At 48.2% G+C, this 27683-nt stretch overlaps 2 protein-coding genes and 1 long non-coding RNA gene across 5 annotated transcripts; 1 reads left to right on the top strand and 2 right to left on the bottom strand.

The window, feature by feature from the left end:
- The first annotated feature begins 1815 nt into the window (after positions 1 to 1815).
- Positions 1816 to 26289, top strand: LOC140597303 (uncharacterized). 3 transcript variants are annotated; one of them, XR_011999174.1, is made up of 7 exons: positions 1816 to 4832; positions 5881 to 5937; positions 6066 to 6210; positions 20737 to 20925; positions 21727 to 23310; positions 24326 to 24452; positions 25515 to 26289. XR_011999174.1 is itself a non-coding variant. In XM_072745411.1 (3 exons), the coding sequence occupies exons 1-2, from the start codon at positions 4127 to 4129 to the stop codon at positions 5928 to 5930; spliced, it is 756 nt and encodes a 251-aa protein (XP_072601512.1). In that variant the 5' UTR covers positions 1816 to 4126; the 3' UTR covers positions 5931 to 5937; positions 20737 to 20926. The 3 variants fall into 3 exon arrangements, 1 of the variants encoding a protein (XP_072601512.1); XR_011999173.1 differs by having other exon boundaries at positions 21998 to 23310; XM_072745411.1 differs by lacking the exons at positions 6066 to 6210; positions 21727 to 23310; positions 24326 to 24452; positions 25515 to 26289 and having other exon boundaries at positions 20737 to 20926.
- LOC140597306 (speedy protein E4-like) lies at positions 18926 to 22405 on the bottom strand. Its single transcript, XM_072745413.1, has 5 exons — positions 22033 to 22405; positions 21345 to 21403; positions 20776 to 20861; positions 19004 to 19183; positions 18926 to 18941 (listed from the first exon to the last, which is right to left on the bottom strand). The coding sequence occupies exons 1-5, from the start codon at positions 22403 to 22405 to the stop codon at positions 18926 to 18928; spliced, it is 714 nt and encodes a 237-aa protein (XP_072601514.1).
- A 229-nt stretch (positions 26290 to 26518) lies between the features above and the next one.
- Positions 26519 to 27462, bottom strand: LOC140597305 (uncharacterized). Its single transcript, XR_011999176.1, has 2 exons — positions 27332 to 27462; positions 26519 to 26664 (listed from the first exon to the last, which is right to left on the bottom strand). It is a non-coding gene; the product is annotated as an uncharacterized lncRNA (long non-coding RNA).
- Between the last annotated feature and the right edge of the window lie 221 nt (positions 27463 to 27683).

A 27683-nucleotide genomic window follows, 5' to 3' on the forward strand; every position in this document is an offset into this window, starting at 1 on the left:
GTGGGGTCTGTAGCATGCTGTCCTTTATGACGGGAAAATAGGGGGGGTGGCGCCTGGGGGGCGCAGTTGGTTGAGCATCCAACTCGATTTTGGTCCAGGCCCTGCTCTCAGGGTTGTTAGATTGGCCCCACATCAAGCGCAAGAGAGGTGTCTGTTCCACACCAGAGAGAGGAGTCTGTTTCTCTCTCTCTCTCTCTCTCTCTCTCTCTCTCTCTCTGTCCCTCCCCCCTTTGCCCCTCCCCTGGCCTGCTGGTGCTCTCTCCATGAAATGAATGCATAACTTTTTTTTTTTTTTTAAAGGGAAAATTCGGACACAAACATCCAAGTAGAGAGAAGAGTGTGTGATGACACAGGGAGAGAAGACTGACATCTACCAGCCAGGGAGGGAGGATGCAACAGCCCCTCCCCCACAGCACTCAGAAGGAACCAGCCCTGCCCACACCTGAATCTCAGACTCCCAGCCTCCAGAACAGTGAGAGAATGTATTTTTGTCGTGCCCACACCTGAATCTCAGACTCCCAGCCTCCAGAACAGTGAGACAATGCATTTTTGTCGTGAACGCCTGAAAGCTGCCTGGTCTGTCTTACTTTGTTACAGCTTCCCTGTGGGCAGATCCAACCAGTATTTGTGAAGAAGAGGGAATTCAGATTTGACAGTCACTTTCCTGATACTTCTGCTGCCCCTTTCCCTAAAGCAAGAGGCGTCCATGTCCGGAGGCTTCAAAGAAGAACCGGTTCTTTCACACAGATTAGAACCTTGAGCTTTCTTAGCCCCTGGCATTTCCTGGTCAAGGTGACTGTGTTCATTTTGGAAAACATGGTGGAAAGACTTCAAGAGAAGAATGATTTACAAATCTTGAAGATGGGTGCCAGTTAGCTTAATAAAACTGATGCATTAAAGAGAGAAAAATAAACGGGAGCAAACCGAGGCAACTACTTAGGAAATTAAGGGTGGGAAAGGCTTCTTCAAAGACAGTGTCTAAACAGATGAAAGGTATGAAGAGGAACTGAACGATTTGAACGCAGAAACAATATCCATATGACAGAAAATAAAGTAAAACATTAGGTTAAAAAGATCACTGACTTGGGTCGTCTGGGTGGCTTTGCAGTTGGGTCGCTGCCTTCTGGCCAGGGCATGGTCCTGGGGTCCCGAGATCTAGATTGGCCCCCGTCGGGCTCCCCTTGGGGAGCCAGCTTCTCCCTCCCCCTGTGTCTCTGCCTCTCTGTGTGCTTGTCTCATGAATGAATGAATGAATGAATGAAGCTCGATGATAAATTGGGAGAAATATTTGTGTTTTTTCCAGATACAAAAAGAGAAAACTTTTTATTTTAAACACTAATGAATGAAGAGATCTTAAACATTATGAAAAGATGCAGGTCTGCAGGTCTGCTGCTTCTGGCCCAGACGGACACACGAGGTGAAGATTTGCCCTCCCGGGTTAAATAAGTTTCTAGAAGGAGGAGATAGATGAAAATATGAAATGACAGATTTTAGCTATCTGGAGTGAAGGGTGAGCCTTTAGAGCGTCCAGTTCAGTGCCCAGAGAGTATTCAGGCCGAGGTCGGGGGCTGAGGTTGTGGGGCAGCCCAGCGTGTGTGAGTTGCAGGAACGCAGTGGGATGTTCGGCGGGAGGGGCACGACAGCCAGAGTTCACAGGCAGAGAGCCAGAGTGGAGAGGTGGGAGGGCGTCCCGGTCTTCAGCTGAGCCAGGCATTGCACTGGGGTGGTGGTGGGGTGAGCCGGGCTGAAGGCCAGGACCCAGGGGACTGGGGATCTGCCTGTCTACACCAACGTGCTCAGCGCAGCTTCTCTCCTTTCCCTGCTGAATACGGAAAAGAATATGGAAGGGATGTGCCTGGAGATCTTCTAGGCTCAGGCCCAGGGGAGGTGTGATCGCCTGGCTCCAATTGCAGCATTCCTTCGGTGAGCATTACGGCACCAGCCACACTTCCTTACAGCAAGAGCTGGGCAAGACTGCTCCTGGCTACACTGCCACTGCCATCGGCAGCTTCGGGAGAAGCACACCCTTTGTGCGGGATTAGTTTGATGCAGCAGCTCGGCTAAGGGAAATCGGGAATGGGTTATGTGCCCGTTCATTGGTATAAAAGAGTACTTACTGTTACTTTTTCGAAGAGATTTACGGGGGGGCGGGGGGCGGCGGGAAGGGGGCCGTGGGTGGTTCGGTCGTTGAGCATCTGCCTTAGGCTCAGGTCGTGATCCCGGGCTCCTGGAATCAAGTCCTGCATCAGGCTCTCTGCCAGGGGCTTGCTTCTTCCTCTGCCTGTGTCTGTGCCTCTCTCTGTGTGTGTCTCTCATGAACAAATGAATAAAATCTTCAAAAAGAAAAACAACGAAAAAACATAAGAGTTTTACTGGGGCACCTGGGTGGCTCAGTGGTTGAGCGTCTGTCTTTGGCTCAGGTGTGATCTTGGGGTCTTGGGATGGAGTCCCACAACAGGTCCCCTACAGGAAGCCTGCTTCTCCAGTTGCCTACGTCTCTTCCCCTCTCTCTGTGTGTGTGTCTCATGAATATCAAATCTTTAAAAAAAAAAAAAAAAAAAAGAAAAGCATTACCCGAGTCAACTTGTAATATACATACTTCCTCTGTTGATCTCATACGTACCTAAATATCTTTTGAAGCTAAACAATTTTATTGCCCACATTACAACCCAGGAAGGTTGTTCTTAAGGGCCTGGGAGCCATGTCTTTGACCTGTAAACCTCAAGGAAGATAATGTCCCTCTGTGTCTCCGGGAGGGGGTAAGCATGGTCTCTAGGCATCTTGCTATGAGCTGTAAACTACCTGCTTGACAGAGAAAGGTAAGAACTTTTTTTTCTCCTTCACACAGAGACAACTAGGATGGACCAGCACCGCGATTACCAGGTGAATTTAGGATGAACTATGGAAAAATGCATAGCAAATGGTGCTGGCAAGTCCTGTAGGTGTGAAACAGGTTTACCACTTAGGATGAGAACTATCGGCTGAGCTACAATGAAAGACAAGTCTCGGGTTTCTCCTTGCAAACTTGTTAGTGGTTTGCCTGTGATGTGCGACACAGTCTGGTTTAAAGGTTATTTAACAGTAGGATGGGGGGCCTGGGTGGCTTAGCCAGTTAAGCAGCTGCCTCTTGGTTTGGGCTCAGGTCCGGATGTCAGGGTTGTGGAATGAAGCCCTCCGTGGGGCTGCAGGCTGAGCCTGGAGTCAGCTGGGAATTCTCTCTTCTTCTCCCTCTGCCCCTCCCCCTGCTCTCTTGCGCTGTCGTGCTCTCTCTCTCTCTCTCTCTCTCTGTCTCAAATAAATCGTTTAAACCAACAGAACAGTTTCTCTTCTTTCTATATTTGTGGAGAGGATTCCTGGATGGCAGGAGAAGGGTTTTGTTTTTTGTTTTGTTTTGTTTACGATTTATTTACTCATGAGAGACACAGAGAGAGGCAGAGAGGCAGGCAGAGGGAGAAGCAGGCCCCCTGCAGGGAGCCCGATGCGGGACTCCATCCCGGACCTGGGCATCACCGCCTGAGCCCAAGGCAGATGCTCAACTCTGAGGCACCCAGGACCCAGGCGACCGGGAGATTCTACTTTTAATCCCCACCACCCCGCGGCGTTGAAGAAGCAATTGGCCAGGAACACCGTCATATAATCTCTCCCCCAAAATACTGCTAAGTCCTTGTCCTTAGGACCTCCTCGTCAAAACATGGCATTTTAACCTAACATACATTTAATTCGTCGGACGGGCAAATTCCCAGGTATCCGGGTTCGGGTTTGTGTGTGTGTGAAATCCGGTTGTTCCGCAGTCTGTACTTTGCATTCGTTGTGCAACTTGGACAAGCTGCTACCTTTTCTATTTCCTTCTCCTTTCTTGGAGAAACCATGCGCCTCTCTTATGTCATTGCTGAGTAGTAATCGTATCCCAGTGTTTTAGGGAAACTTGTCATAGTTCAGTGACGTGCACACGTGCACCCTTCCGCGTCCTCTCCTGCTTGTGGAAGTCTCAGTGCCAAGCCGACAGACCTCAGGGAAGGAAAGGACCAGGGATCCAGGACGCAGACACAGCCGCTACTAGAAGCGACACGTCTCCTCGATTCCTCACGGGAGCGAAGACAACGGGGACATTGGGCAGTCGGTCCGGATGGTCAATCCTCTGAGCACGGTGCCTCCTACCCACCCGAGGAGGTGGAGACTTTCGAGACGTCCCCTAGCGTGTGGGCGCTTGGACTCCCGGGAAACAGAGTCCGGGTATTTGTGCCGCTCCCCCCAGGGGGCTCCCGCAGGACCCGGGCCGCACGCCGGGGCCGTGGTGCGCATGTGCAGCTCGGCCTGTGTGCGTGTTGGCGCAGGCGCAGTGCGGCCGCGCTGCTCTCGCTTCCTGTGCGTGCGCAGGTCACCGCTCGCCGCGGTTCCCAGGCTTCGGCCTCCGGCGGCCGAGGATTCCCCGGGACCTGCGGGGCTGTCCGCCGTCCGGCCGGGCCGGCACCCAGCGGGCGCGGGTCCGCGCGGGCCGGGCGGAGGCGCGAGCGGGATCCCCCCAGCGCGAGCCCCGGAGCCCGCGGGCCTGGGCCGGAGGAGCCGGGCGGTCGAGTGGCGGCGGCGGCGGCGGCGGCGGCGGCGGCGGCGGCGGCGGCGGCGGCGGCCCGGGTCCGGCCGGTTTGCGGCCGCAGGACGGCGAGGCGTCAGGCGGCCGTTTGGGGCCCCGGAGGGTGGTCGGCCCGAAGTGAGTTTGCGCGCTAGTTCCAGAGCCGGCGCCCCGGGAACGGCGGCCCCGGGGGGCGCAGGAGGAGCAGCCCCCGCCCCGGATCCCTCGCGAGCCTTGGGGCAGCTCGGCGGGTCCCGACGGGGTAGGTCGTGCGCTTGCGGGCCTCCTGGCGGTTGTGGATCTTCCGGGCGGCCAGAGTGCGCGCGGGCGGGGAGGGATGGGCGCTCCCCCGGGACGCGGGACTCGTGGGGTCCCGGCTCCCCTGGCCCCGTCCCCCCCTTGCTGCGCCGTCGCCCTGTCCAGCCTCCAGACGGGTCTCTAAGCGCCCAGGAGTGTGTGCGGAGCCGGCTGCGTTGTGCCCTGGGGCATCTGCCGGTGGAGCGCAGGGCCGGTGTGCGAGGAGGGCCGGGCTGCGGCTGCCTGGTTGACTGAGGAGGAGCCTGGGCCTGAGAAGGGAGGCGGCTTGTCCAGGGCGACGGGGTCCGTGGGTGGGCTTGCTCTCGGGCCTGGGCTCCTGGGCGCGCGTGCTGGCCGCCCTGTTAGTTTTCGTGATCAAAAGGTTCTTCGGTGTAGCTAGCGGACAAGCCAGCGAAGGGAGAGCATTTGAAAACAAGTGTGCCTTGATGCACATTTACCCTATTTTAGAGACCTGGTGTTTTCTGTTCCTGTGCATACATGATTTTAAGTAGTTTGAAGAGATAAGGAAATACGTAGAGAGCAGCGTGAGGAGGAGGGTTTTTTTCAACGTGAGTTTAATGAAGGCAAACGGTTTGAGAAAAATGAGCCGATGTTTATATAAACCATTGAAGAGTAGCCCATCTAGGGCAGCCGGGTGGCTCAGTGGTTTCACGGGTCCTTCGGCCGAGGGTGTGATCCTGGAGATCCAGGATGGAGTCCCACGTGGGCTCCCTGCATGGAGCCTGCTTCCCCCTCTGCCTGTGTCTCTGCCTCTCTCTCTCTCTGTCTCTCTGGGTCTCTTGTGAATAAACAAATAAATAAAATCTGAGAAAGAAAGAGAAAGAGTAACCCATCTGATCACCTCGTGATACGTGGGAGGGACCCCAATTCTGTTGTACCTTTCTCTCTTCTCACATTTTTAGCCTCTTCTGAGTGTTCACAGGGAATGAGATTTCTTTGGTGGTATTATGCAGGATGACCAGTGACTTCTATCATTTCTTCTTCTTCCCCAGGTCCACCGTTAAGAGTCTACGGTTTTCCAAGAGCAGCAGAAAATGAATGAATCCCAGGTGAGTTTTCCTGTCTCCGTGCTTGGTTTTGTAATGCGTTTCAGGAGATTTATATGGGTCCAGATTTTAAAATGGGAGTATGGAAAGAAAAGACGTTACCATGTAAAATGCACTTCTCACCCTGTCAGATCAGCACCTGTTGTGCCCCAGATTGCGAATGCGAGAAAACCGCCAAGGAGCCGATGCCGATGCAAGTACATGAGGGTTTATTAGCAAGCTCGAGCTTGGGTCCAAGTACACCCGACACAGCGGAACAGGGACTTGGAACCTGAGGTGGGTTACAGCTGGGTGTTTATGGGCTGGTCTAGGGGTAAGGTGGGGTTTTTCAGTAAAGCATGGGGGTGTGAGAATCTCCAGTAAAGAGGTCTCACAAGCTCTTGCTTCCTTATTCTGATCAGGGCGTGCTCTGTGGGTTTTTTGTGTAGCCGGGGGAAGGTAGAGTTCCGTACCTGGTCACAGTGGCCTGGTCACAGTGGCGTGAGACGGCTACCGAAGCTACAATGACTGTACTTGTGCCAGTGTTAAGCTTGAATGGCCCTAATATTCTCAGCCTCCACACACCCAGAGTCTTTTGTCGAGTTCATGTGTGTGGAGCTACCCCTATGGGGTGGGGCTACATACGTGACTCAGGTGCGTGATAGTCCCAGAAAAGGAGCGTACCGTGCGTTACATGATTTGAATTGAGCGTAAGAGGAAACCATTTTTGTAACTCGTGGGTTTTAAAGATTTCTTAGGACTTGAGAAACTAACTGTCTTTGTGAAATTGATGTAGTTGTGGGTAGCTTTCCTAATGATGATCATTGAATCATTGCAACCTATGACATGTTTGTTGCTTATCTAAACCGAGGACCTGGTATGTATAATTTTTCCAGGCACCAAAATACCGTGATCCAAGGAGACATATTTTCATTGTTACTGTTTTGTCCAGGGGTAAAAGCTGAGTCGTGAGTGTAATGGCCTGTGCATCCTTCAGGTGGCTTCTGTTATTACTACTTGTTTGGGTTGTGCAGTACATAATACAGGGAGGTATTCCCTAGTAAATATGCATTCACTGCCGTTCCCATTTCAAATCTTAGCATCTTGATTTTGTCCTCACCCCTCTCTGGAACGTGTTGCTAAAGATTAGCAGTGACGTGGGCCCCTGGGCGACTCAGGCAGCTAAGTGTCTGCCTTCGGCTCAGGTCATGATGCTGGGGTCCTGGGATCGAACACCGAGTTGGGCTCCCTGCTCTTGTGGGTCTGCTTCTCCCTCTGTCCCTCCCCCCGCTTGTGTGTGCTCTCGCTCTCTTGCTCTCTCTCTGACTGTGTTGCTCACTATCAAATAATAAGTAAAATCCTTTAAAAAAAAGATTAGCGGTGATCTCAGTACAGTCAGATGCATCAGACATCATCCAGCTCTTACCTCCCGTGATCATTCGTCTGACGTATTACTTCCACGTGTCTTTTCTTCGTGGAGTCTCCCTTTGCTTGGCTTTTAAAAAAGTTCACCTGCAGATATTTTTGCTCTTTAACTGACCAGGGGTGTTTGAAAAAGTAGGTGAGGGTAACCTGCAATACCTTTTTTTCTCAGTATGTAATATCTGGTGTTCAAAGTTTTGCCATCTTCTGGATGTGTTTGAGGTGGTTCTTTTCAGTCAGGATACACAGAGACCACTCTCTCCAGGTGGCTAAGTCTTTTAAATCATTTGCTGATGGTTTCCTTGTATGTCTCTTATGTTACTGCTTTGTAATCTATGTTTTGAAGAAGTTGGGCTTATCCTGTGTTTCCCGTAGTCTGGATTGTGTGGACCACATTGCTGTCATTCTAACTTGAAGACTTTTATCATTACCCATATGCCTTATATAATTGGTAGGTAGCTCCGGACGTTGACCCAGTTCTGTTCAGTTCTTTTGCAAGACTTTGCTGCCCATGACTCTTGTCCGCTTTCCCCCGGAGGCCCGTATCATCTTCCTTTGTTTTTGTGACGTTAGCATCCATTGGTTGATGTTCATTGCCAAGATCCCCCAGTTCTTTAGGGGAGACAAGATGGTGCTATGTTACTTTACCATTTCTTTGTTTCCCAGCTAGAATACTTTCCTAAAGAACAACATCTCTTTAAATAGTTCTGTGTTTCTTACAGACAAGATTATTTTCACAATATCCAGTAGGCTCCTAAGCAACTGGGATTTTTTTTTTTTTTGATTCATTTTGTTACCATTATGAGCTCATGGGTTTACACAAATTTTAAGTATTTCAGTACATTGAAGTCGTTTCTCTCTTTGATGTCTAAGTGGTTCTGTGTTTGACCAGAGGAATCCCTTCAGATGGGTTTCTGAGTCCTTTTGCAACATCCTCTATGTATTTGATAGCATTCATTTTTATTCAACATTTTATTTTGAAAAAACTTCAATCTTACACAACAGTCGCAAGGATCTTAGAGAACTCCCATGTTCCCTTTGCCTGGATACTCCAGTTTTGTACCTCTCCCCACATTTGCTTTATTAGCTCTCTCTCTGTGTGTGTGTGTGTGTGTGTGTGTGTGTGTGTGTATTTCTTACCTGAATCATTTGAGAGTGGATGTCATCTGTCATGTCCGTTTTCAGATTGTACCTGCTAAGATCAAGGATATTGATGGATGGATTGAATTCCGGAAGTGGAAGTTTATTATAACAGTCTCATGTGGCCAGTCTGGCTTTCTTTTGAGACGTGTTGGCATCTGATGTCACCCTTTTACTTTCAACCTGTTTCCATCTTCATACTTCAAGTGCAGATAGTTGGATCTTGCTGTTTTTAAATCCAGTCTGACAGTCTCTGCTTGTTAATTGGTTTGCTTAGACCACGTTACATGTAATCTGACTATTGATATAACCAGTAAGGGTTGTAGTCTGGTTTTGTTTTCTCTTTGTACCATTGGCTTTGTTTCTTTTTTCTTCTTTTGTGAACTTCTTTCCTTTCAATGGATTGTGTATTTTTTGTGATTCTGTTTTACATCTTTTGCGGGGTCTTTGGCTCTAACACTGTTATGTTTTTATTGTTTTGGGGTTTCTGTTATGCTGCTTTAATATTTTACAGTTCATCTTCAGGTAATGTACTGTTTCACTTCAACTATAGGGAGCCTGTGGTTATTTCCATTTCTCCCCTCTTGGTCCTTATGCTGTTGTTGGATATTACTCTTTTTTTTCTTTTTTTTAAGACTTATTATTGATTTCTTCATGAAAGACACACACGCACACACACACACACACACACACAGAGAGAGAGAGAGAGAGAGAGAGAGAGAGAGAGAGGTAGAAAGGCAGAGACACAGGCAGAGGGTGAAGCAGGCCCCATGCAGGGAGCCCGACGCGGGAGTGGATGCTGCGTCTCCAGGATAAGGCCCTGGACTGACAGCGGGGCTAAACTGCTGAGCCACCCAGACTGCCCGGATATTACTTTCACAGGTAGAATCAATCCCCCAAGACATTGTGATTTTTGGGTAAAGTGTTATTTTTTAAGGAATACTAAAATAACATCGTTGCCATTTCTGGTGCACTTGGTTTCTTTATGTTTTATGTCTTTCCAGATGTAGATCTCCTGTCATTTTCCTTGTGCCTGAAGGACATCCTTGAACACTCTAAGGCTTTTTTTTTTTTCTTTTCCAATATTTTATTTAAATTCTAGGTAGTGAACATGCAGTGCAGTATCGGTTTCAGGAGTAGAATTCAGTGATTCATCACATATATAAGACACCCGGTGCTCATCACAACAAGTGCCCTCCTTGATACTCATCCCCTATCTAGGCCCTCCTGCAATCAGCTGCCTCCATCAACCCTCAGTGTATTCTCTATCCTTAAGAGTCTTATGGTTTGTTTCCCTGTCTCCCTTTTTCCCTCTTCCCGTATGTTCATCTGCTTTCTTCAATTCCTAATATGAATGAGATCATACGGTATTTGTTTTTCTCTTACTTTGCTTAGGTTAGTATAGTGTACCCCTATCCATGTCATTGCAAATGGCAAGAGTCCATTCATTTTGATGGCTAAGTAGCATTCCGTTGTGTATATACGCCGCATCTTCTTTATCCATTCACTACTCAGTGGACATTTGGACTCTCTTCATAGTTTGGCTGTTGTTGATAATGCTGATATATGTCAGGTTTTCTTTTAATGATCGGGGGATACAATTAAAGAGAGCAGAACCAGGTGGTAGGTTTGAGAGTGCTTTAATGGGGAGCGCTCCCTGGTGTGGTTCCCTGAAGCCGTGCCCAGGCAAACTGCAGGGGTGTTTATAAAGAGTTTTTGGCGGGAAGATGGGGCCAGGGCGGCATTCGGGTTGGGGCAAGGGTTAGAGGGTGGTGGGCGGCGGGGGGTGGGGTGGGGGGGCTGATCTGTGTTTTGTAAGCTAAGATAGTGTAGGGCAGCAAGGCAGCTTTGGCAGGAAGATGGGGGCGGGGCGGCAAGGTGCCTTTATTGGGAGGTTGGGAGGTTGCTGGCCTCGGGTGGGCTGTTTTGACGTCCCCGGTCTCGCCAGCCCAACACTATGAACATCAGAATGTTTGAATCTGTATTTTTGTTTCCTTTGGGTAAATAGTTAGCCAGTAGTGCAGTTGGTGGATCCTAGGGTAGCTCTATTTTTAACTTTTTGAGGAACCTCCATACTGTTTTCCAGCGTGGCTGCACCAGTTTGCATTGCCAGCAACAGTACAAGAGGGATGTTGTTTCTTGTATGTTTAATTTCATTTTGGGGTTTCTGACAGGTGTTAGGTGATATCTCATCGTGGTTTTGATATCTTTCTCCGGTGATGGGTGATGTTGAGCATCTTTTCATGTGTCTGTCTGCTTTGGATGTCTTCTTTGGAAAACTGTCTCTTCGTGTCTTCTGCCCATTTCTTAAGTGGACTATTTGCTTTTTGGATGTTGAGTTTGATAAGTTCTTTATAGATTTTGGAACCCTTTTTGTTGTTGTTGTTAGGATTATTTATTTATCTGAGAGAAAGAGCACAAGTGGAGGGAAGGGGCAGAGGGAGAGAGAGAATTCCCAAGGTGACTGAGCTCTGAGTACAGAGCTGGACTTGGGGCTTGATCCCAGGCCTCTGAGATCATGACCTGAGCTGAAATCAACAAATGAGCCAGCCACCCAGGGGCCCTGGAACATTTCTTGTAGTTGCTAATGAATTCTTTCAGCTCTCATGTCCAAAAATGCTTTTGTGTGTGTGTGTGTGTGTGTGTGTGTGTGTGTGTGTGTGTGTTTGTGCCTTGGTTTTGTTTCAAGGCAGCTTTGCTGGTGTTTCTCCTATACTTCAGACATGTTCCTCTACTGTCTTCTCGCATCTGTTTTCTTGCCTGTTTGCTATTTCTTTATTGTTTGGAACCATCATCTTGTTTCTTGCATCATTTCGTTGAGGTCATTTGAGCTGTTTCCTAACCTGCCTTCACCTGCCATCCTACAGAGGCCTAGAGCTTCCTAAATATACATTTTAAATCCCAGATGTCTCATAAGTTATGTCTGTTTCCAAGCTGTCAGACTGTTTTTCCTCTTTGTTTCCATGTCTGCACAATCTAGTCTCTCTGCTACCCTGAGTCCATCAACTGTGTGTCCCACTTCTTAATGTTGTCCCTCTTCCAGAGCTGCTCTAATTAGATTTTAATGTCCCTTGCCCTTTTGACCTTGGTGGTTTCACTTTCTGAAATCGCTCCATGCTTATCAGCTCATGTCATTTACTAGAGTTGCAACCACCCCCCCGCCCCCCGCCGCAGCACACGCACGCACGTGCGCGCGCACACGCACACACAAACACAGTTTTTCCTTTGGCTTCTCTTTCCTCAGTTGCTCCTATATAGAGAGCTATGTTCATATCCTAAATTTCTCGCATCACCTGGGCTATTCCAAATCCCTGTGAGCGCCCCATTACTTCAATCCTTATCTGTTTAACTTCTCCGGTATCTCCTGTGATTGATCTGTCCTCAAATCTGTATCTTCCCTGACCACCTGAGTTCTGACAGACTCCTGACCATAGCCAATGTGTTGTGGAAAGAATTTGTCTGGGTCTTCTGCCTGGATCCTGGAAGAGAGTTTCTAAATCTTTGGAATTGCCTAAGTGATGGGAGTGTTTGTTATCCTGGTAGGCCTCTTGGACCAAACTGCTGAGTTGATGCTAAGGATAGGGGCCAGCTATATCAGGAACACCAACAGGGTTGGGGCTTTTGAACCACTTGATATCAGCCCAATCTCTAGCGGAAGGAAGGGAGCCTGAGATTGAGTTCAGTGTATGGCCAGTGATTGAATTAATCACACTCCCTTAATGAAACTTCAGTAAAAATCCTGGTCACCACACTTGGGTGAGCTTCCTGACTGGTGATACACATGTATGTGCCAGGAGCATGATGCATCCTGAGGACACTGAAGTGTTCTCTGCTGCTACCGTTGCCCAAGATGGTTTTCTCCAAAATTCGGGATTCATGTCATTAGGTCTTTCTTCTCCGCGCTTATCTTATTTGACAGCTTTAGCTCCTCTTATCTTATTGTGCTTCTCAGAAAGTTCTCCAAAACCGTCATTTCTATGCAGCTGTTACCATTTCATCACACACTCTTATTTTTCTTCTACCACAAAAAAACTGGAATTGGGGGTTGTGAAAGGGACGCCTACTGTGATTGAATATTGAACACACAATGCTTGTGTTCCCTGCACTCCTGGATCTGCTTGCCTTGGACCATCTCCTGGAATGCGTAATCTTGCTGAGCCACCTTGCCTTCATTGTAAATTTCAGATTACTGTCTAGGTCCCCCATAGCGCTATCTTCCTTTTCTCCCCCATTTTCTCCCTCAATATCTTCTCGTTTCCTACTTAAAGACATTAGCTCAGGGGGTGCCTGGGTGGCTCAGTTGGCTAAGCACCTGCCTTCAGCGGAGGTCATGATCCTGGGGCCCTGAGATGGAGCCCCAGGTCAGGCTCCCAGCTCAGCGGGGAGTCTGGTTTTCCTTCTCCCTCCGCTCCTCCCCCTGCTTGTGTTTGCCCTCTCTCTCACCGAAATAAATAAATCTTTAAACAAAAGAAGACACCAGCTGAAGATCCTCCTTGTCTTCAGTTTTTTTCTACATGAAAAATAACTGAGAGTTAGTTTTGGAAGTTAAGGAATGTGGCTGACATCTACGGAAGACCCACAGCAAATATCATCTCAATGGGGAAAACCTGAGAGCTTTTCCCCTAAGGTCAGGAACACAGAAGGTATGTCCACCCTCATCACTGCTGTTCAACACAGTACGAGAGGTCTGGGCCTCCACAGACAAGAAAAAGCAATAAAAAGCATCAGAATCCGCGAGGAAGAAGTCAAACGCACTTTTTGCACATGCCATGATACTCTACATGGAAAGCCCCAAAGATTCTACCCCAAAATTGCTAGAACTTGTATAGGAATTCAGCAAAGTGGCAGGAAATAAAAACCCACGCACAAAAACCAGCTGCATTTCTATACACTGGCAATGAGACAGAAGAAAGAGAAATTAAGGAGTCTCTCCCGTTTCCAATTGCACCCCAAACCATTAGATACCTAGGAATAAACCTAACCAAAGAGGCAAAGGATCTGTACTCAGAAAACTGTAGAACACACATGAGAGAAATTGAGGAAGGTACAAAGAAATGGAAAAACGTTCTATGCTCATGGATTGTAAGAACATATGTTGTTAAGACATCTGTGCTACCTAGGGCAGTCTATACATTCGGTGCAATCCCTGTCAAAATATCATCAACTTATTTCACAGAGTTGGAACACATAATCCTAAAATTTGTATGGAACCAGAAAAGACCCTGAGTAGCCGCCAAAGGATTGTCAAAAAACAAGCAAGCAAGCAAACAAACAAACAAACAAACAAACAAAACGAAAAACTGGCAGCATCACGATTTCAGACTTCAAGCTCTATTACAAAGCAATATTCAAATGACAGCATAGTACTGGCACAAAAACAGACACATAGATCAATGGAACAGAATAGAGAATGTAGAAATGGGCCTTCAACTAATCTTCGACAAAGCAGGAAAAATATCCTGTGGAAAAAAGACAGTCTCTTTAGCAAACGGTGTTGTGAAAATGGGACAGCCACATGCAGAAGAATGAAAGTGGACCATTTCCTCACACCATACACAAAAATAGACTCAAAATGGATGAAAGACCTAACTATGAGACAGGTGTCGATCAAAATGCTAGAGGAGAACACAGGCAGCAAACTCTATGACGTCTGCTGCAGCAACGTCTTACGACACATGTCTCCAAAGGCAAGGGAAACAACGGCAAAAATGAACTATTGGGACTCCATGAATATTGAAAGCTTTTTCCCAGCAAAGGAAACAGTCAAGGAAACCAAAAGATACCCAACACAATGGGAGAAGATATTTGCAAATGACTTATGAGATAAAGGGCCAGTATCCAAGATCTATAAAGAACTCATCAAACTCAATACCCAAAGAACAAATAATCCAACAAGAAACGGGGAGAAGAAAAAAAAAGGTGCTCAGCAATTGAGCACCTGCCTTTGGTTCAGGTCATGATTCCAGAGTCCTGGGATTGAGTCCCACATCAGGCTCCCTGCGAGGAGCCTACTTCTCCCTCTGCCTATGTCTCTCCCTCTCTCCGTGTGTCCCTCATGAATAAATAAACAAAATATTTTTAAAACTCAAATGGGCAGAAGACATGAACAGACATTCCTCCAAAGAGGACATACAAATGGCCGACAGACACATGAGACTACGCTCCACATGCTATGGCATCAGGGAAATAGAAAGCAAAACTACAATGAGATACCACCTCACACAAGTCAGAGTGGCTAAAATTGACAAGTCAGGAAATGATAGACGTTGGCAAGGATGTGGAGAAAGGGGGACCCTTGTACACTGTTGGTGGTAATGTAAGCTAGTGTAGCTACTCTGGAGGTTCCTCAAAAAGTTCCAAAGAGCCCTACCGTACGACCCGGCATTTGCACTACTGGGTATTTACTCCAAAGACACAAGTGTAGTGATCCAGAGGGGCATCTGCACCCCAATGTTCATAGCAGCAATGTCCACAGGAGCCAAACTATGGAAAGAGCCGAGATGTCTATCAACAGATGAATGGATAAAGAGGACGTCCTGTGTGTGTGTGTGTGTGTGTGTGTGTGTATAATGGAATATTACTCATCCATCAGAACGTGAAGTCTTGCCATTTACAGCAACATGGATGGAACTAGAGGCTATTCCACTAAGCGAAATAAGTCATCGAAAGACAATTATCATATGATTTCACTTATACATGGAATTTAAGAAACAAAGAAGAGGAGCATAGGGGAAGAGAGGAAAAAATACAACAAGACGATATCAGAGAGAGACACATACCATAAGTGACTCTTAATCATAGGCAACAAATGGAGGGTCGCTGGAGGAGAGGGGAGTGGGGGAATAGGATGACTGTGTGACGGACATTCAGGAGGGACATTAAGGAGGGACTGGGTGTTACATGAGGCTGATCAATCACTGACCTCTACCTTTGTGACCGATAATCCATCATATGTTACTATATTGAAGTGTTTGTTTTTTAAAAGAAGAAGAATAGGGAACCCTGGGTGGCGCAGCGGTTTGGCGCCTGCCTTTGGCCCAGGGCGCCATCCTGGAGACCCGGGATCGAGTCCCACGTCAGGCTCCCAGTGCATGGAGCCTGCTTCTCCCTCTGCCTGTGTCTCTGCCTCTCTCTCTCTCTCTCTCTCTCTCTGTGTGTGACTATCATAAATAAATAAAAATTTAAAAAAATATTAAAAAAAATAAAAAATAAAAGAAGAAGAATATGGAGGCCATGTCCTCTTGAAGAGAAATCAGCAGTATCCACCTCAATCTAAAATAAATTCTTGGCACACAGTTGTAAATATTAAATAAAGAAAGAAAAGAAAAAGAAAACGTGGCTAAATAATCACATCCCCACTAAGCGACAGTATCATTGAACAGTGAACAGATGAGACTGATTGTGATGACCACAAACATCATGAAGGTAAGAAGACATCTCTTTATTATGTTTCCCCAAGAGACACCTGGCAGTGTCCTCTTTAATAACCTAAAATAACATACAAACATGTCATCAAGGCCAGTTAAAAACTGACACCTGGTTCTCACAGTTTAATAACGAAGACTATCAAATAAACATTTACAGTTACAAGAACATGAGGGAACTAACTAACCCGGGTTAGTTATAAGTATAACTGATGTATTATATAAGTATAATAAAAACAAAACCTATCCTGAATACGTAAACAAAGTTATAGTTATGCAGCAGCTGAAATCTCATCACAAAACTACGTTGGAATAGCATGTCTCGGAAACTATGACTATTTCAGAACTATTTAAAATAAATACATAAATTAAAACTAGAGAAACAAATATAGTCTGAGGTCAACATTTTCAAAATGAACAAATGAAATTCATGACATATGTTTGGCTGTCACAATCCTTCGGGTTCTAATTTTATATTTTTGAGGTAATTTCCTCCTCACCTGTGTCCCAGTGCATGAAAAATGGGACCTCCAACCTCTACCTCAGCAGAGATTCAAATTAAGTAATGTGAAATATTTGATGGTGGCCCAGGAGGGGATGGACGTGAAAAAACCCTGGTTTCTTATGGTCTCTCCGTGGACTCCTCCATGGACTCCCAGCTCCTAGGAGTGCAACATGATAACTCCATTGAGCTCGTTCTGGAAGGTCCTGGGTTCTTCTAGATTATCTGTGAAAGAGACTCCTGTGTTCCTGACTTCCTACTGAAAAGATGCGTCTCCCCGGGGCTCAGGGATCTGCAATTGAGAAAGAGAGGAAGGACATCAGATTGCAAGGAGGCAACTCTCCAGATACAGAGATTATTCACCTTCTCAGTCCATTGTAATCAGAGTTGAGACGAATGTATAAATCCACTTTATCCCTAATCATTCGTCCTAAACCCCAGTTCATTTTCAAGTATGACTTCTGGACTTTGGTGATCCTGGCTCCAAAAACTTCTTCATGTACCTAAGAACAGGCCCAGTCATCTACTTTATAGCCAGGGCTCTAGGTGATTCTGTTCAGGGACCAAAACAAACAACCTTGAGAGAATGTTGCTTTAGACTGGACACTCACCTTGGTCCTTTTGTGCTACTTAGAGTCTGAACTAATCACCATACCGCAAACATCACTCACACATCAACATCATGAACCATGAGTCTGGACTCATGCCTAATCCCCCATTCTAACCCTAGATCCCCATGTTTAACCATAACACCTAGTCCTAAAGTTGGTCAGTGCTATGCGGTCTGAATGTTTGTATCCCACACGCACACCCCAAATTCATACATTGAGATCGTAACCCACAAGGTGATGGTGCTAGATGGGGCCACTGGGATGATTAGGGCATGGGTGGGGCCCTCTTGAATGGGATTAGTGCTCTGATAAAAGAGACCCCAGTGACCTAGCTCTCCCCTTCCACCATGCGAGGACACAGCCAGAAGGTGGCAATCTGCAACCCAGTAAAGGTTCTGACCAACCCAGTAAAGGTTCTGACACTCTGATCGCAGACTTGTCCCCTCCAAATTGTGAGAAGTAAATGTCTGTTGTTCATAAGCCATCCATCCACTCTGTAGTCCTCTGATGTAGGAGCCTAAATGGACTAACAGAGCTATAGTTCACATGAGTTAAACCCAATCTTTACTTAATCCTCTACCCAAATCAATAAGTTTGTGTGTCGATCACAATAAGCCATGCTGAAACTATTATTTCTTAAGCTTCACTTGTTCTGACAAACTTCCTTCACCGAAAACCTGAGGGGAAAGGTATAATTGAACAAAATGGGACACTGGTCCGGAAGCAGGCAGGGGACGTGGAAAATGCACAGGCAATCTGGCCATAAGCAATGTGCTTGAAAGGAAATTTGGATGAAAGCATAACTAGACATAATTTCTCTTGTATTACTAGATAGGTAGACTCTTCCATCAAATATCCTACTGTTAGACAGACATATACTTTGTTGTAAATAAGTCCCTGTGGTTGATACCTGTGAGGGATGAAAGGCCAAAAATGAATTAGAAAGTCTGGGGATCCCCGGGTGGCTCAGCGGCTTGGCGCCTGCCTTCGGCCCAGGGCATGATCCTGGAGTCCCGGGGTCGAGTCCCACATCAGGCTCCCTGAGTGGAGCCTGCTTCTCCCTCTGCATATGTCTCTGCCTCTCTCTCTCTCTCTCTCTCTCTCTCTCTCTCTCTCTGTGTGTGTCTGTGTCTCTCATGAATAGATAAGTAAATTTTTTTTCTAAGATTTTTCCTTATTTATTCATGAGAGGCACGGAGAGAGAGAGGCAGAGACCCAGGCAGAGGGAGAAGCAGGCTCCACGCAGGGAGCCCGACGCGGGACTCGATCCCGGGTCTTCAGGAGCAGGCGACACTAAACCGCTGCGCCACCGTGGCTGGCCCGCTGTGCCACCGCGGCTGCCCTGGATAATAAAATCTTAAAAAAGAAAGAAAGAAAGTGAATACACAATTTATGGAATCAACTGAAAACTTACTCACTTTCCACAGAAAATCAACATTTCATGAAAGCTATCATTTGGGCCCCATTGCCGTGAATGGAATTATTTCAGCCATGCCTCTGTGACAAACTGGTTTTCCCTAGTCTGGCCCCCACACATCTCCCTGAGGTCATGCCTATGTGTGGTTGTGAGCATGTGGCTGGGACCTGAGTCAGCGTCTGGCTGCGTGGCTGCTCGACTTTACAGTGTGTGGGAAGGCTCATGTGTGGGGCAGGGGAGAGGAGCGTGGTCTAGCAATTGGATTCCTCAGATTTCCTCAATACACAGTAAGTCATGGTGCCTGGACCCGTGAGGACACAGACATACCTCCCCTCAGGCCGATGACCTCGGGCCTCCATGGTCCCTCTAGGGTATGAGGGTGCGATCTCGCCCCCACACCCACAGATCTGGATCGAAAGCCTGGATCTGGAAGACAAACAGATCCCTGAGAAGACAACCTCCAGGTGGACTCCCCCTCCCTCCCACTCTCCAGGCTCTAATTCTTTCTCGTCCTGAATCCCGTGTCCCTCCATGTCCCCCCCCCCCCTCCCATTGTCCCACCCCAAATCCCCACAGCCCACCCACCTCCTCGCACTCTTCCCTGGACACCCTGGTCTTCCAGCCCATGGATCGGATGAATTGCAATCGCAGTTTGTGGAACAAGGGACGCTGGGAACGGTTCTTCCCATAAAGGAATGAAAAGATGGCTTGTTTGGGGGCCTGGTTGTCCTCTTCCATATCATTGGCCAGGTAGCTGGAGAAAGACATGAGGTTGCTGGTCAGGAGCAGGACAGGAAGGACCCCCCACCTGAGCTCAGCTTCCCAGAAAAGATGCAGTCGGCTTCCTACCCAGCGTCCTAGAGCGCCCCCCCCCCACCCCCCCGCCCCACCCCCCCCCCCCCCCCGCCCGATCAAGAAGGCATGGCTGGGCAGAGACTTCTCCCGCTTTGAGGAGAAAGACAACTCACCCAGAAGCTTGAGGGCATATGCTGCTCTGTTTTCCCATCCCTGAGCCCACCCCCTTCCCTTCAGCCTGTCTGTGCACACACCTGTCGCCCTGTGGAGCAGGGGCATGTATACAGCTCCTGCTCTATTTCTGTAGTCCTGGCTTTCCTCCCAAATGACTAATATAGGACTGGGTTCATGTAGGTGCAGTAATTCAACATGCACTTCTTGTTTCTCTCTTCCCATCGCCTCATGGTCCCTGGCACATCAGATGTACTTTATACGTTTTTGTTGAATGAATAAATGAATGCTTTCTCTCACGGTCAGGGGCAATACTGATTACCTCGAGGACCTGACCTAACTTAAACATTTGCAAAAAGTAAGGAATTGTGCTGAGTGTTTTTGAGAGCATGGTAATATTTTGACAAGACCTGCCTCAACAGGCGTCTAGTGTAATGGGATTGGGGAAGGGGGGAAAGGGGCAGAAGGGGGTAGTGAATGAGAAATAACGGTAGTCCAAAATACCCATGAGACTAGAATTTTAACAGAAGTGCTACTAGGGTGCAGACGTCAGGGAGGTTAGGGGGGGCATCTGAAGATTGTGGGGTTGGAATCAATCTTGTGGAAAGGTCGTTTTCTTCAGGGAGACGTGCAAAATCACCTAGACAGGAAACACAGTATAGAAACGGAGGGAAGGGTACTTGGAAGGATGAAACACGGAGAGGGCGAACAAGTTGGATGGAGACGAGGGGGTTGGAGCTAAGCTGGAAACTCTGACCTTGACCACTAGCACCCCTGGCCCATGAGATTGTTATGGAGCGTAGAGCAGGAGACGATGCTTTGGAAAGACTTCAGGCATATAGCACCCACTGGCTAGGGACGGATTTGTAAGAAACACCAGTGGGAGCCTTTACGACAGATCTGTGCTATGCCTTGAGGCTGAATTGAGGCATTTGTGCTGGGAATGCAGAGGAGGAAGACAGTTATGCTTGGTATTGCCATGGGAAGAAGACAGATCTCAAGGATCAGAACTGGCTGCTGCTTGAGCCTAGTTGCTTGGGGCAAGGCAGCATCTGTTCTTTCCTTCACTCCTCTTTGGAGACTTTTTGTTTCCTTCTCTTCAGGGGGTCTCTTAGCTGATGTTAGGGGCATTTGTGTTTACAAAGAATAGTTTATTAAAAAAAAAAAACCACTATACTCTAATCCTACTGTTTTTATACACAGACTAAACAGCTCAAATAAATAAATAAATAAATAAATAAATAAATAATAAAAAAAAACGGCAAGATTTCAAGAGTTACAAACAGGTTGAAAAAAAGAGCCGATAGATCAGAGTCCCACTTCTACCTTCCTTCCTCCCAGGTTATTGACTACTGCTGATGGATGAGGCAAAATACTCACAGTGCCAGGAAGAAATGAATTCGCTGGTACTGCCAGGAGAAGAGACCAGCGCGGCTAAAATAGGCGATGACCATGGACAAGAGATACTGGCGGAAAGAGGAGAGAAGCCGTCATAGAAGGGTCCCATCCTGGGAGAGGAAGACCAGTGAGGTGAGGGGACAGGAGGCTGGAGCAGGTGGTGCCTCTTTGACATGTTGGGTGAACCTGCTTCTTTGGTGTCAGACAGTTGGTTACAAACTGGGGAAGGCAAGGGAGGAGTTTCTGGTGCTCCCAGGATGGCTAGTTGTGCTGGTTTGAGGGCTTGTGTTTAGGACAGCCAGCTTCAGGAGGGTCTTTGATAAGCTGGAGCCAAAGGAAGCCCCCCAAGAGCAGAGAGGCAGAGGGACTTAAGGTAGCAGCAGCCAGAGGGGCACACCTGGTGCTCAGGTCCCAGGGGATCTGCAAAAGCCACGAGGTCCCCGACCAGAAGTCTTGGTAGGCATGAGGTTGGAGAGAGGGTTGAGGAGGCATTCCCCTGCCCCAGGACAGGTGTTGGAGCAAGAGTCTATCTTAGTGGAGAACAACAATACCTTGTCGGATACTCTCAGATCTTTGTCCCAGGCCAGAAATCTTTTAATGACCGGATCCTCTGTGAAAAGAGGGCAGATGTCCTGTTGGCCACTGGAATGGGGTTACTGTGGGAACGTTCCAGAGCAAAGAGAACAGTACCTCCCCTGGGGAAGTTTCAGGATGTAGCCAAGGGTGAGGCTGATGGGCAGAGGGGAGAAAAGACCATGGACTGGCCAAGAGAAGTTGGCGGCTCCCCCTTGTCGGGTGACTCAGAGGCAGGCAGGTGTCAGCAGTGCATCTGCAGGATGGGATCTGAAGTAAATAGTGATGCTGTCTCATCATGCATGGATGTGCCACTGCAGAGACCATAACATCATCCGCTGTCATTTTCTCATTCCACAGTGGCATCGGGGTACAAAGATGGCCTGTCCTCCCCTCCCCGCCCCTGCCCCGACACAGCCGAAGGCACTTAGACTCAAAAGGCCAGTAAGCGCTAAGATGTCTCAGGAGTGCAACTGCAGCTAAGCTTTCTCATCCCTCTGTCATTTTTAAGTGTCCCCGATGAGGGGTCAGTATGGAGTCCTCCAAGGATGGAGAGAGAGAGCTCAGCGACCTGCAAAGAATTATTTTCCACTGGAAAAGCGTAGCCATTGGAAGTTTCTTGTGTTTTCAGGAAAAAAGAATAAGGTTGGAGGGTGCTGTTCCTACCGAGCAGCCTGCTGAACGCCTCGTGGTGCTCAGGGAGCACTGAAGATACCCGCTGTCTCTTCAGCTTCATCTTGAGTCCCCTCAGTGTCTCCACCACCCAGATGTCGTTGGCCTCAGGGGCTGTCTCCTCATCGGATTCGATGTCTCTCTTCCTTCCGCGGGACTGAGGCAAGGGGCAGGGGGCTACAGAGGGGGCTGAGTGAAGAAACCAGGCTACAGTACAAAGCTTCTTCTGTCTTTGGAATTCAGCCACGCTTTCCACACCCCCAAACCCAAACTCCCTCTTCATTCTCTGTAGCCTCATAGGCGATTGGCCTCTCCAAAACCACCTTTCATCTTTGTCCTTCGTTCGTATGCATTTGCCCCCATTCATCTTTGCCACTGTTTCATACCTCCCACCACGCCCTCAAAACTCTTCCTCATAGATCATTTCTCCCATGAGGATAATGGGATAATTTCCTCTCTTCCTTTATCTCCTCTTTGGATCTCATCTCCTAACCCTCCTTCCTTGCTTCCTGGGTTTTCCTGCCAGTGGGATACCCTTGTCCCCGGCTACCGTGCTCTCTTCTCCAATCCCTGGCTATCTGAATCTCTCCTGTCACGTGCAGTCTAGTCAGACACACCTTCCTGGCTTCTGTACCCATTTGTACTCACTAGTCAAGCCTGTCAAGTCCCTTCTCCCTCCTGCTTCCTCACCTGATGGTCCTGGGCTTTCTTCATCTACCACGGCCTCCGGGGCGTACCCTGATGTGCTAGGCTGGGGGCTCTGGCCCTCAGACTGGGCGGACGGTTGACAACTGGCCATGATTTCTCCCAAGCTCTTTGTGCCCTCCCAGGAGACTCAGACCCTCCTCTTCTCAAACTCCCCTTCTGGCTTCTGGGTGAACCCAAGCCCTGTTATCCCTTCTCTAAGCTGGGGCCAAGCTAGGAGTATGGACATGCTCTGCGAAGATGCTCTTGTCCACCTCCGTTGCCAAGAAGCACGGAGTCCAGTCTTTCCAATCAGGAAGGTCAGAAGCCTCTGATGTCATGCACCATTCCAGCCTGGCAGCCATTTTGAAGGAAGACACGTGCAACTGCGAGACCGCGGTCCACTTCTGGAGTTCAGGATCAAGGCTATCTCATGTCGCCGATCCAGCCTGCAACCATCCTCCAAAACTGTCCTCGGGGTGTCTGGATCACTCTACTCCTCTCCAGCACATGCGGGGCTCTCTGCATCCTTCTATTCCTGTTTCAGGGTGCAGTCTGGCAGGAGAGGGAGGAAACAGACGAGGGAAGGTAAGATCTTACAAGAGTGAAATAAGTATGTAGGGAAGGTCCAGGCACATGGACTTGTTGGATTGAAAAGCTAGTTTACGTCGCTTAATTTGGCAGAGCTCTCTCACTTGTTTTACTGATGCTGTGTTGGGGATTCTGTGCTGGGGGAGCATTCATGCTCTACTCTCCGGTGTCCCTGAGCCCGAGAGGTATTTTGGGAGCCTTCTCCTAGAAAATTGTACGTGTGCTCCCACACACATCAGATGCTGTCTCCGATTTCAGAAGTCCATGGATCACCCAAAACCTGCCCCTTGATTGCACTTAATCAGCTCTAGCTTGCATGTAAAATTTTGAGCACGTGTATTACCCTTGGCCTAGGAATTTCACTACTCCTTGTGTATCCTATGGATAAAATGTGACGTGCCCACAAAGGCTGAGTGGAAAAACCTCCAATTGGAGGCAGAATCTGTTTTATTGAGAAGGTGGGAAGCCCCCAGGAGCACAGATGCAGTCACAAAATAACTGACTGGCTGTCCTGTAGTATCAGGGGAAGCTTCTTCCACACCTCGTACCTCCTTCCTCTGCTTTTCACCTGGGCATCTGAGTCTTGCTTGCTCTTTCCTTCTTTTGGTGATAAAAAAACACACCATAAAATACAGCATTTTAATCATTGGTGAGCGTATAATTAAGTGGCCTTAAGCACGTTTGCGCTGCTGTGCTGCCATCAGCGACTTCCGTCTCTAGAACTTTGTCATCTTCCCTCAAACTGGAAGTCTGCACCCATTGAAGCCCCATATCAGGCTCCCTGCTCATGGGGCGCCTGCTTTCCTCTCTCCCCGCTGCTTGTGTTCTCTCTGTCACTCTCTCTCTCATTCAAATAAACGAATGAAATCTCAAAAAAAAAAAAAAAAAAAAAATCACACAACAACAACACCTGCCCTCTCCACTAAGTCACAGCTAGCCAGGGGCTGCTCACCCTGGCCTGTCATTCTCTAGTGAGTAATGGTTTCTGTGTTTCCCTTCTGTGACCCTTCAGACCTAGAGACACCCTAGGAAGACGGCTTGCAGTGCTAACTCACAGAACAGAATTCTGGGATGGGGAGACGGGAAGAGGTTCTGGATACCGACTTCGGAGATCTGGTGTGTGAAGCTCAGTATTAAAGGTAAATCTTAGTCTTTGACTTTTATACTCCCCTGCACCCTGGCTGACATATACTTGGTGGGTCCCAACGTCAGGTTAAGCTGTATCGTCTGTTATTATCGCCTCTTTGAAATGTTCTGAAATGGTGTCTACATACCAATTTGCCCATGTTTGTTTGCAAATCTTCTTTTGAATCAAAGATCTATCCTTCATAAGACATTTGCAGGAGGAATGTCTCCTCCTTTTCTTTGCTGCATTGAGAGAGCAGGGTCCTAGGATTTGTTTTTTAGAAACAAGGATTGTGAAGCCCAAAAGACCGAAGCGGACCCCAGGATTCACTTCAGCTGTTTTGATTCAAATCCTGTAACCTATTCACTGTGTCCCCTTCTCTGTGTGCCCAGACTCCTGAGGATAGACAATCTGGAGGACATAAAGCAGGAGATAGAATACCTGTCTAAAGGATGGGGGTGGTGGGGAGGTGGGAACGAAATGGTTTTGTTACAAAGCAGCCTGTGCCCCTAGGCAAATCCTTCCTTCTTCCAGGTCCCCATTTCTTCACCTATAAACTAAAACACTTAGATAAGATAATCTGTAAGGGTTCTTCCCTTACAGCATAACCAAGGCAGTGAGAAAGCCAATTTGACATGACCAGGTATACAAATGCTAGGGTTGAATTGTGTGCCCCCTCGCACCCCCACCACCCCATTCATGTGTACCATCCCCTGGTACCTCAGAATGAGATTGTATTTAGTGGTGGGGTCCTTATGGAAGAAATCAAGGTAAAGTGGGGTCTGTAGCATGCTGTCCTTTATGACGGGAAAATAGGGGGGGTGGCGCCTGGGGGGCGCAGTTGGTTGAGCATCCAACTCGATTTTGGTCCAGGCCCTGCTCTCAGGGTTGTTAGATTGGCCCCACATCAAGCGCAAGAGAGGTGTCTGTTCCACACCAGAGAGAGGAGTCTGTTTCTCTCTCTCTCTCTCTCTCTCTCTCTCTCTCTCTCTGTCCCTCCCCCCTTTGCCCCTCCCCTGGCCTGCTGGTGCTCTCTCCATGAAATGAATGCATAACTTTTTTTTTTTTTTTAAAGGGAAAATTCGGACACAAACATCCAAGTAGAGAGAAGAGTGTGTGATGACACAGGGAGAGAAGACTGACATCTACCAGCCAGGGAGGGAGGATGCAACAGCCCCTCCCCCACAGCACTCAGAAGGAACCAGCCCTGCCCACACCTGAATCTCAGACTCCCAGCCTCCAGAACAGTGAGAGAATGTATTTTTGTCGTGCCCACACCTGAATCTCAGACTCCCAGCCTCCAGAACAGTGAGACAATGCATTTTTGTCGTGAACGCCTGAAAGCTGCCTGGTCTGTCTTACTTTGTTACAGCTTCCCTGTGGGCAGATCCAACCAGTATTTGTGAAGAAGAGGGAATTCAGATTTGACAGTCACTTTCCTGATACTTCTGCTGCCCCTTTCCCTAAAGCAAGAGGCGTCCATGTCCGGAGGCTTCAAAGAAGAACCGGTTCTTTCACACAGATTAGAACCTTGAGCTTTCTTAGCCCCTGGCATTTCCTGGTCAAGGTGACTGTGTTCATTTTGGAAAACATGGTGGAAAGACTTCAAGAGAAGAATGATTTACAAATCTTGAAGATGGGTGCCAGTTAGCTTAATAAAACTGATGCATTAAAGAGAGAAAAATAAACGGGAGCAAACCGAGGCAACTACTTAGGAAATTAAGGGTGGGAAAGGCTTCTTCAAAGACAGTGTCTAAACAGATGAAAGGTATGAAGAGGAACTGAACGATTTGAACGCAGAAACAATATCCATATGACAGAAAATAAAGTAAAACATTAGGTTAAAAAGATCACTGACTTGGGTCGTCTGGGTGGCTTTGCAGTTGGGTCGCTGCCTTCTGGCCAGGGCATGGTCCTGGGGTCCCGAGATCTAGATTGGCCCCCGTCGGGCTCCCCTTGGGGAGCCAGCTTCTCCCTCCCCCTGTGTCTCTGCCTCTCTGTGTGCTTGTCTCATGAATGAATGAATGAATGAATGAAGCTCGATGATAAATTGGGAGAAATATTTGTGTTTTTTCCAGATACAAAAAGAGAAAACTTTTTATTTTAAACACTAATGAATGAAGAGATCTTAAACATTATGAAAAGATGCAGGTCTGCAGGTCTGCTGCTTCTGGCCCAGACGGACACACGAGGTGAAGATTTGCCCTCCCGGGTTAAATAAGTTTCTAGAAGGAGGAGATAGATGAAAATATGAAATGACAGATTTTAGCTATCTGGAGTGAAGGGTGAGCCTTTAGAGCGTCCAGTTCAGTGCCCAGAGAGTATTCAGGCCGAGGTCGGGGGCTGAGGTTGTGGGGCAGCCCAGCGTGTGTGAGTTGCAGGAACGCAGTGGGATGTTCGGCGGGAGGGGCACGACAGCCAGAGTTCACAGGCAGAGAGCCAGAGTGGAGAGGTGGGAGGGCGTCCCGGTCTTCAGCTGAGCCAGGCATTGCACTGGGGTGGTGGTGGGGTGAGCCGGGCTGAAGGCCAGGACCCAGGGGACTGGGGATCTGCCTGTCTACACCAACGTGCTCAGCGCAGCTTCTCTCCTTTCCCTGCTGAATACGGAAAAGAATATGGAAGGGATGTGCCTGGAGATCTTCTAGGCTCAGGCCCAGGGGAGGTGTGATCGCCTGGCTCCAATTGCAGCATTCCTTCGGTGAGCATTACGGCACCAGCCACACTTCCTTACAGCAAGAGCTGGGCAAGACTGCTCCTGGCTACACTGCCACTGCCATCGGCAGCTTCGGGAGAAGCACACCCTTTGTGCGGGATTAGTTTGATGCAGCAGCTCGGCTAAGGGAAATCGGGAATGGGTTATGTGCCCGTTCATTGGTATAAAAGAGTACTTACTGTTACTTTTTCGAAGAGATTTACGGGGGGGCGGGGGGCGGCGGGAAGGGGGCCGTGGGTGGTTCGGTCGTTGAGCATCTGCCTTAGGCTCAGGTCGTGATCCCGGGCTCCTGGAATCAAGTCCTGCATCAGGCTCTCTGCCAGGGGCTTGCTTCTTCCTCTGCCTGTGTCTGTGCCTCTCTCTGTGTGTGTCTCTCATGAACAAATGAATAAAATCTTCAAAAAGAAAAACAACGAAAAAACATAAGAGTTTTACTGGGGCACCTGGGTGGCTCAGTGGTTGAGCGTCTGTCTTTGGCTCAGGTGTGATCTTGGGGTCTTGGGATGGAGTCCCACAACAGGTCCCCTACAG

The sequence above is a fragment of the Vulpes vulpes genome, unplaced genomic scaffold, assembly GCF_048418805.1.
Source record: "Vulpes vulpes isolate BD-2025 unplaced genomic scaffold, VulVul3 u000000668, whole genome shotgun sequence".
Classification (NCBI taxonomy): Eukaryota; Metazoa; Chordata; class Mammalia; order Carnivora; family Canidae; genus Vulpes; species Vulpes vulpes.

Bases quoted from the DNA above. Each gene is read 5' to 3' on its own strand.
- LOC140597306 (XM_072745413.1), bottom strand. From the start codon at position 22,405: ATGAATGGGGGCAAATGCATACGAACGAAGGACAAAGATGAAAGGTGG. The intron at 21,404-22,032 runs GTAGGAACAGCA...CTCTTTTCACAG, and splicing joins GGCGTTCAGCAGGCTGCTCG to AGGATCCGGTCATTAAAAGA. The intron at 19,184-20,775 runs GTGAGTATTTTG...GTCTTTCTCCAG, and splicing joins ATTCATTTCTTCCTGGCACT to CTACCTGGCCAATGATATGG.
- LOC140597303 (XM_072745411.1), top strand. From the start codon at position 4,127: ATGGTCAATCCTCTGAGCACGGTGCCTCCTACCCACCCGAGGAGGTGG. The intron at 4,833-5,880 runs GTAGGTCGTGCG...CTTCTTCCCCAG, and splicing joins GCTCGGCGGGTCCCGACGGG to GTCCACCGTTAAGAGTCTAC.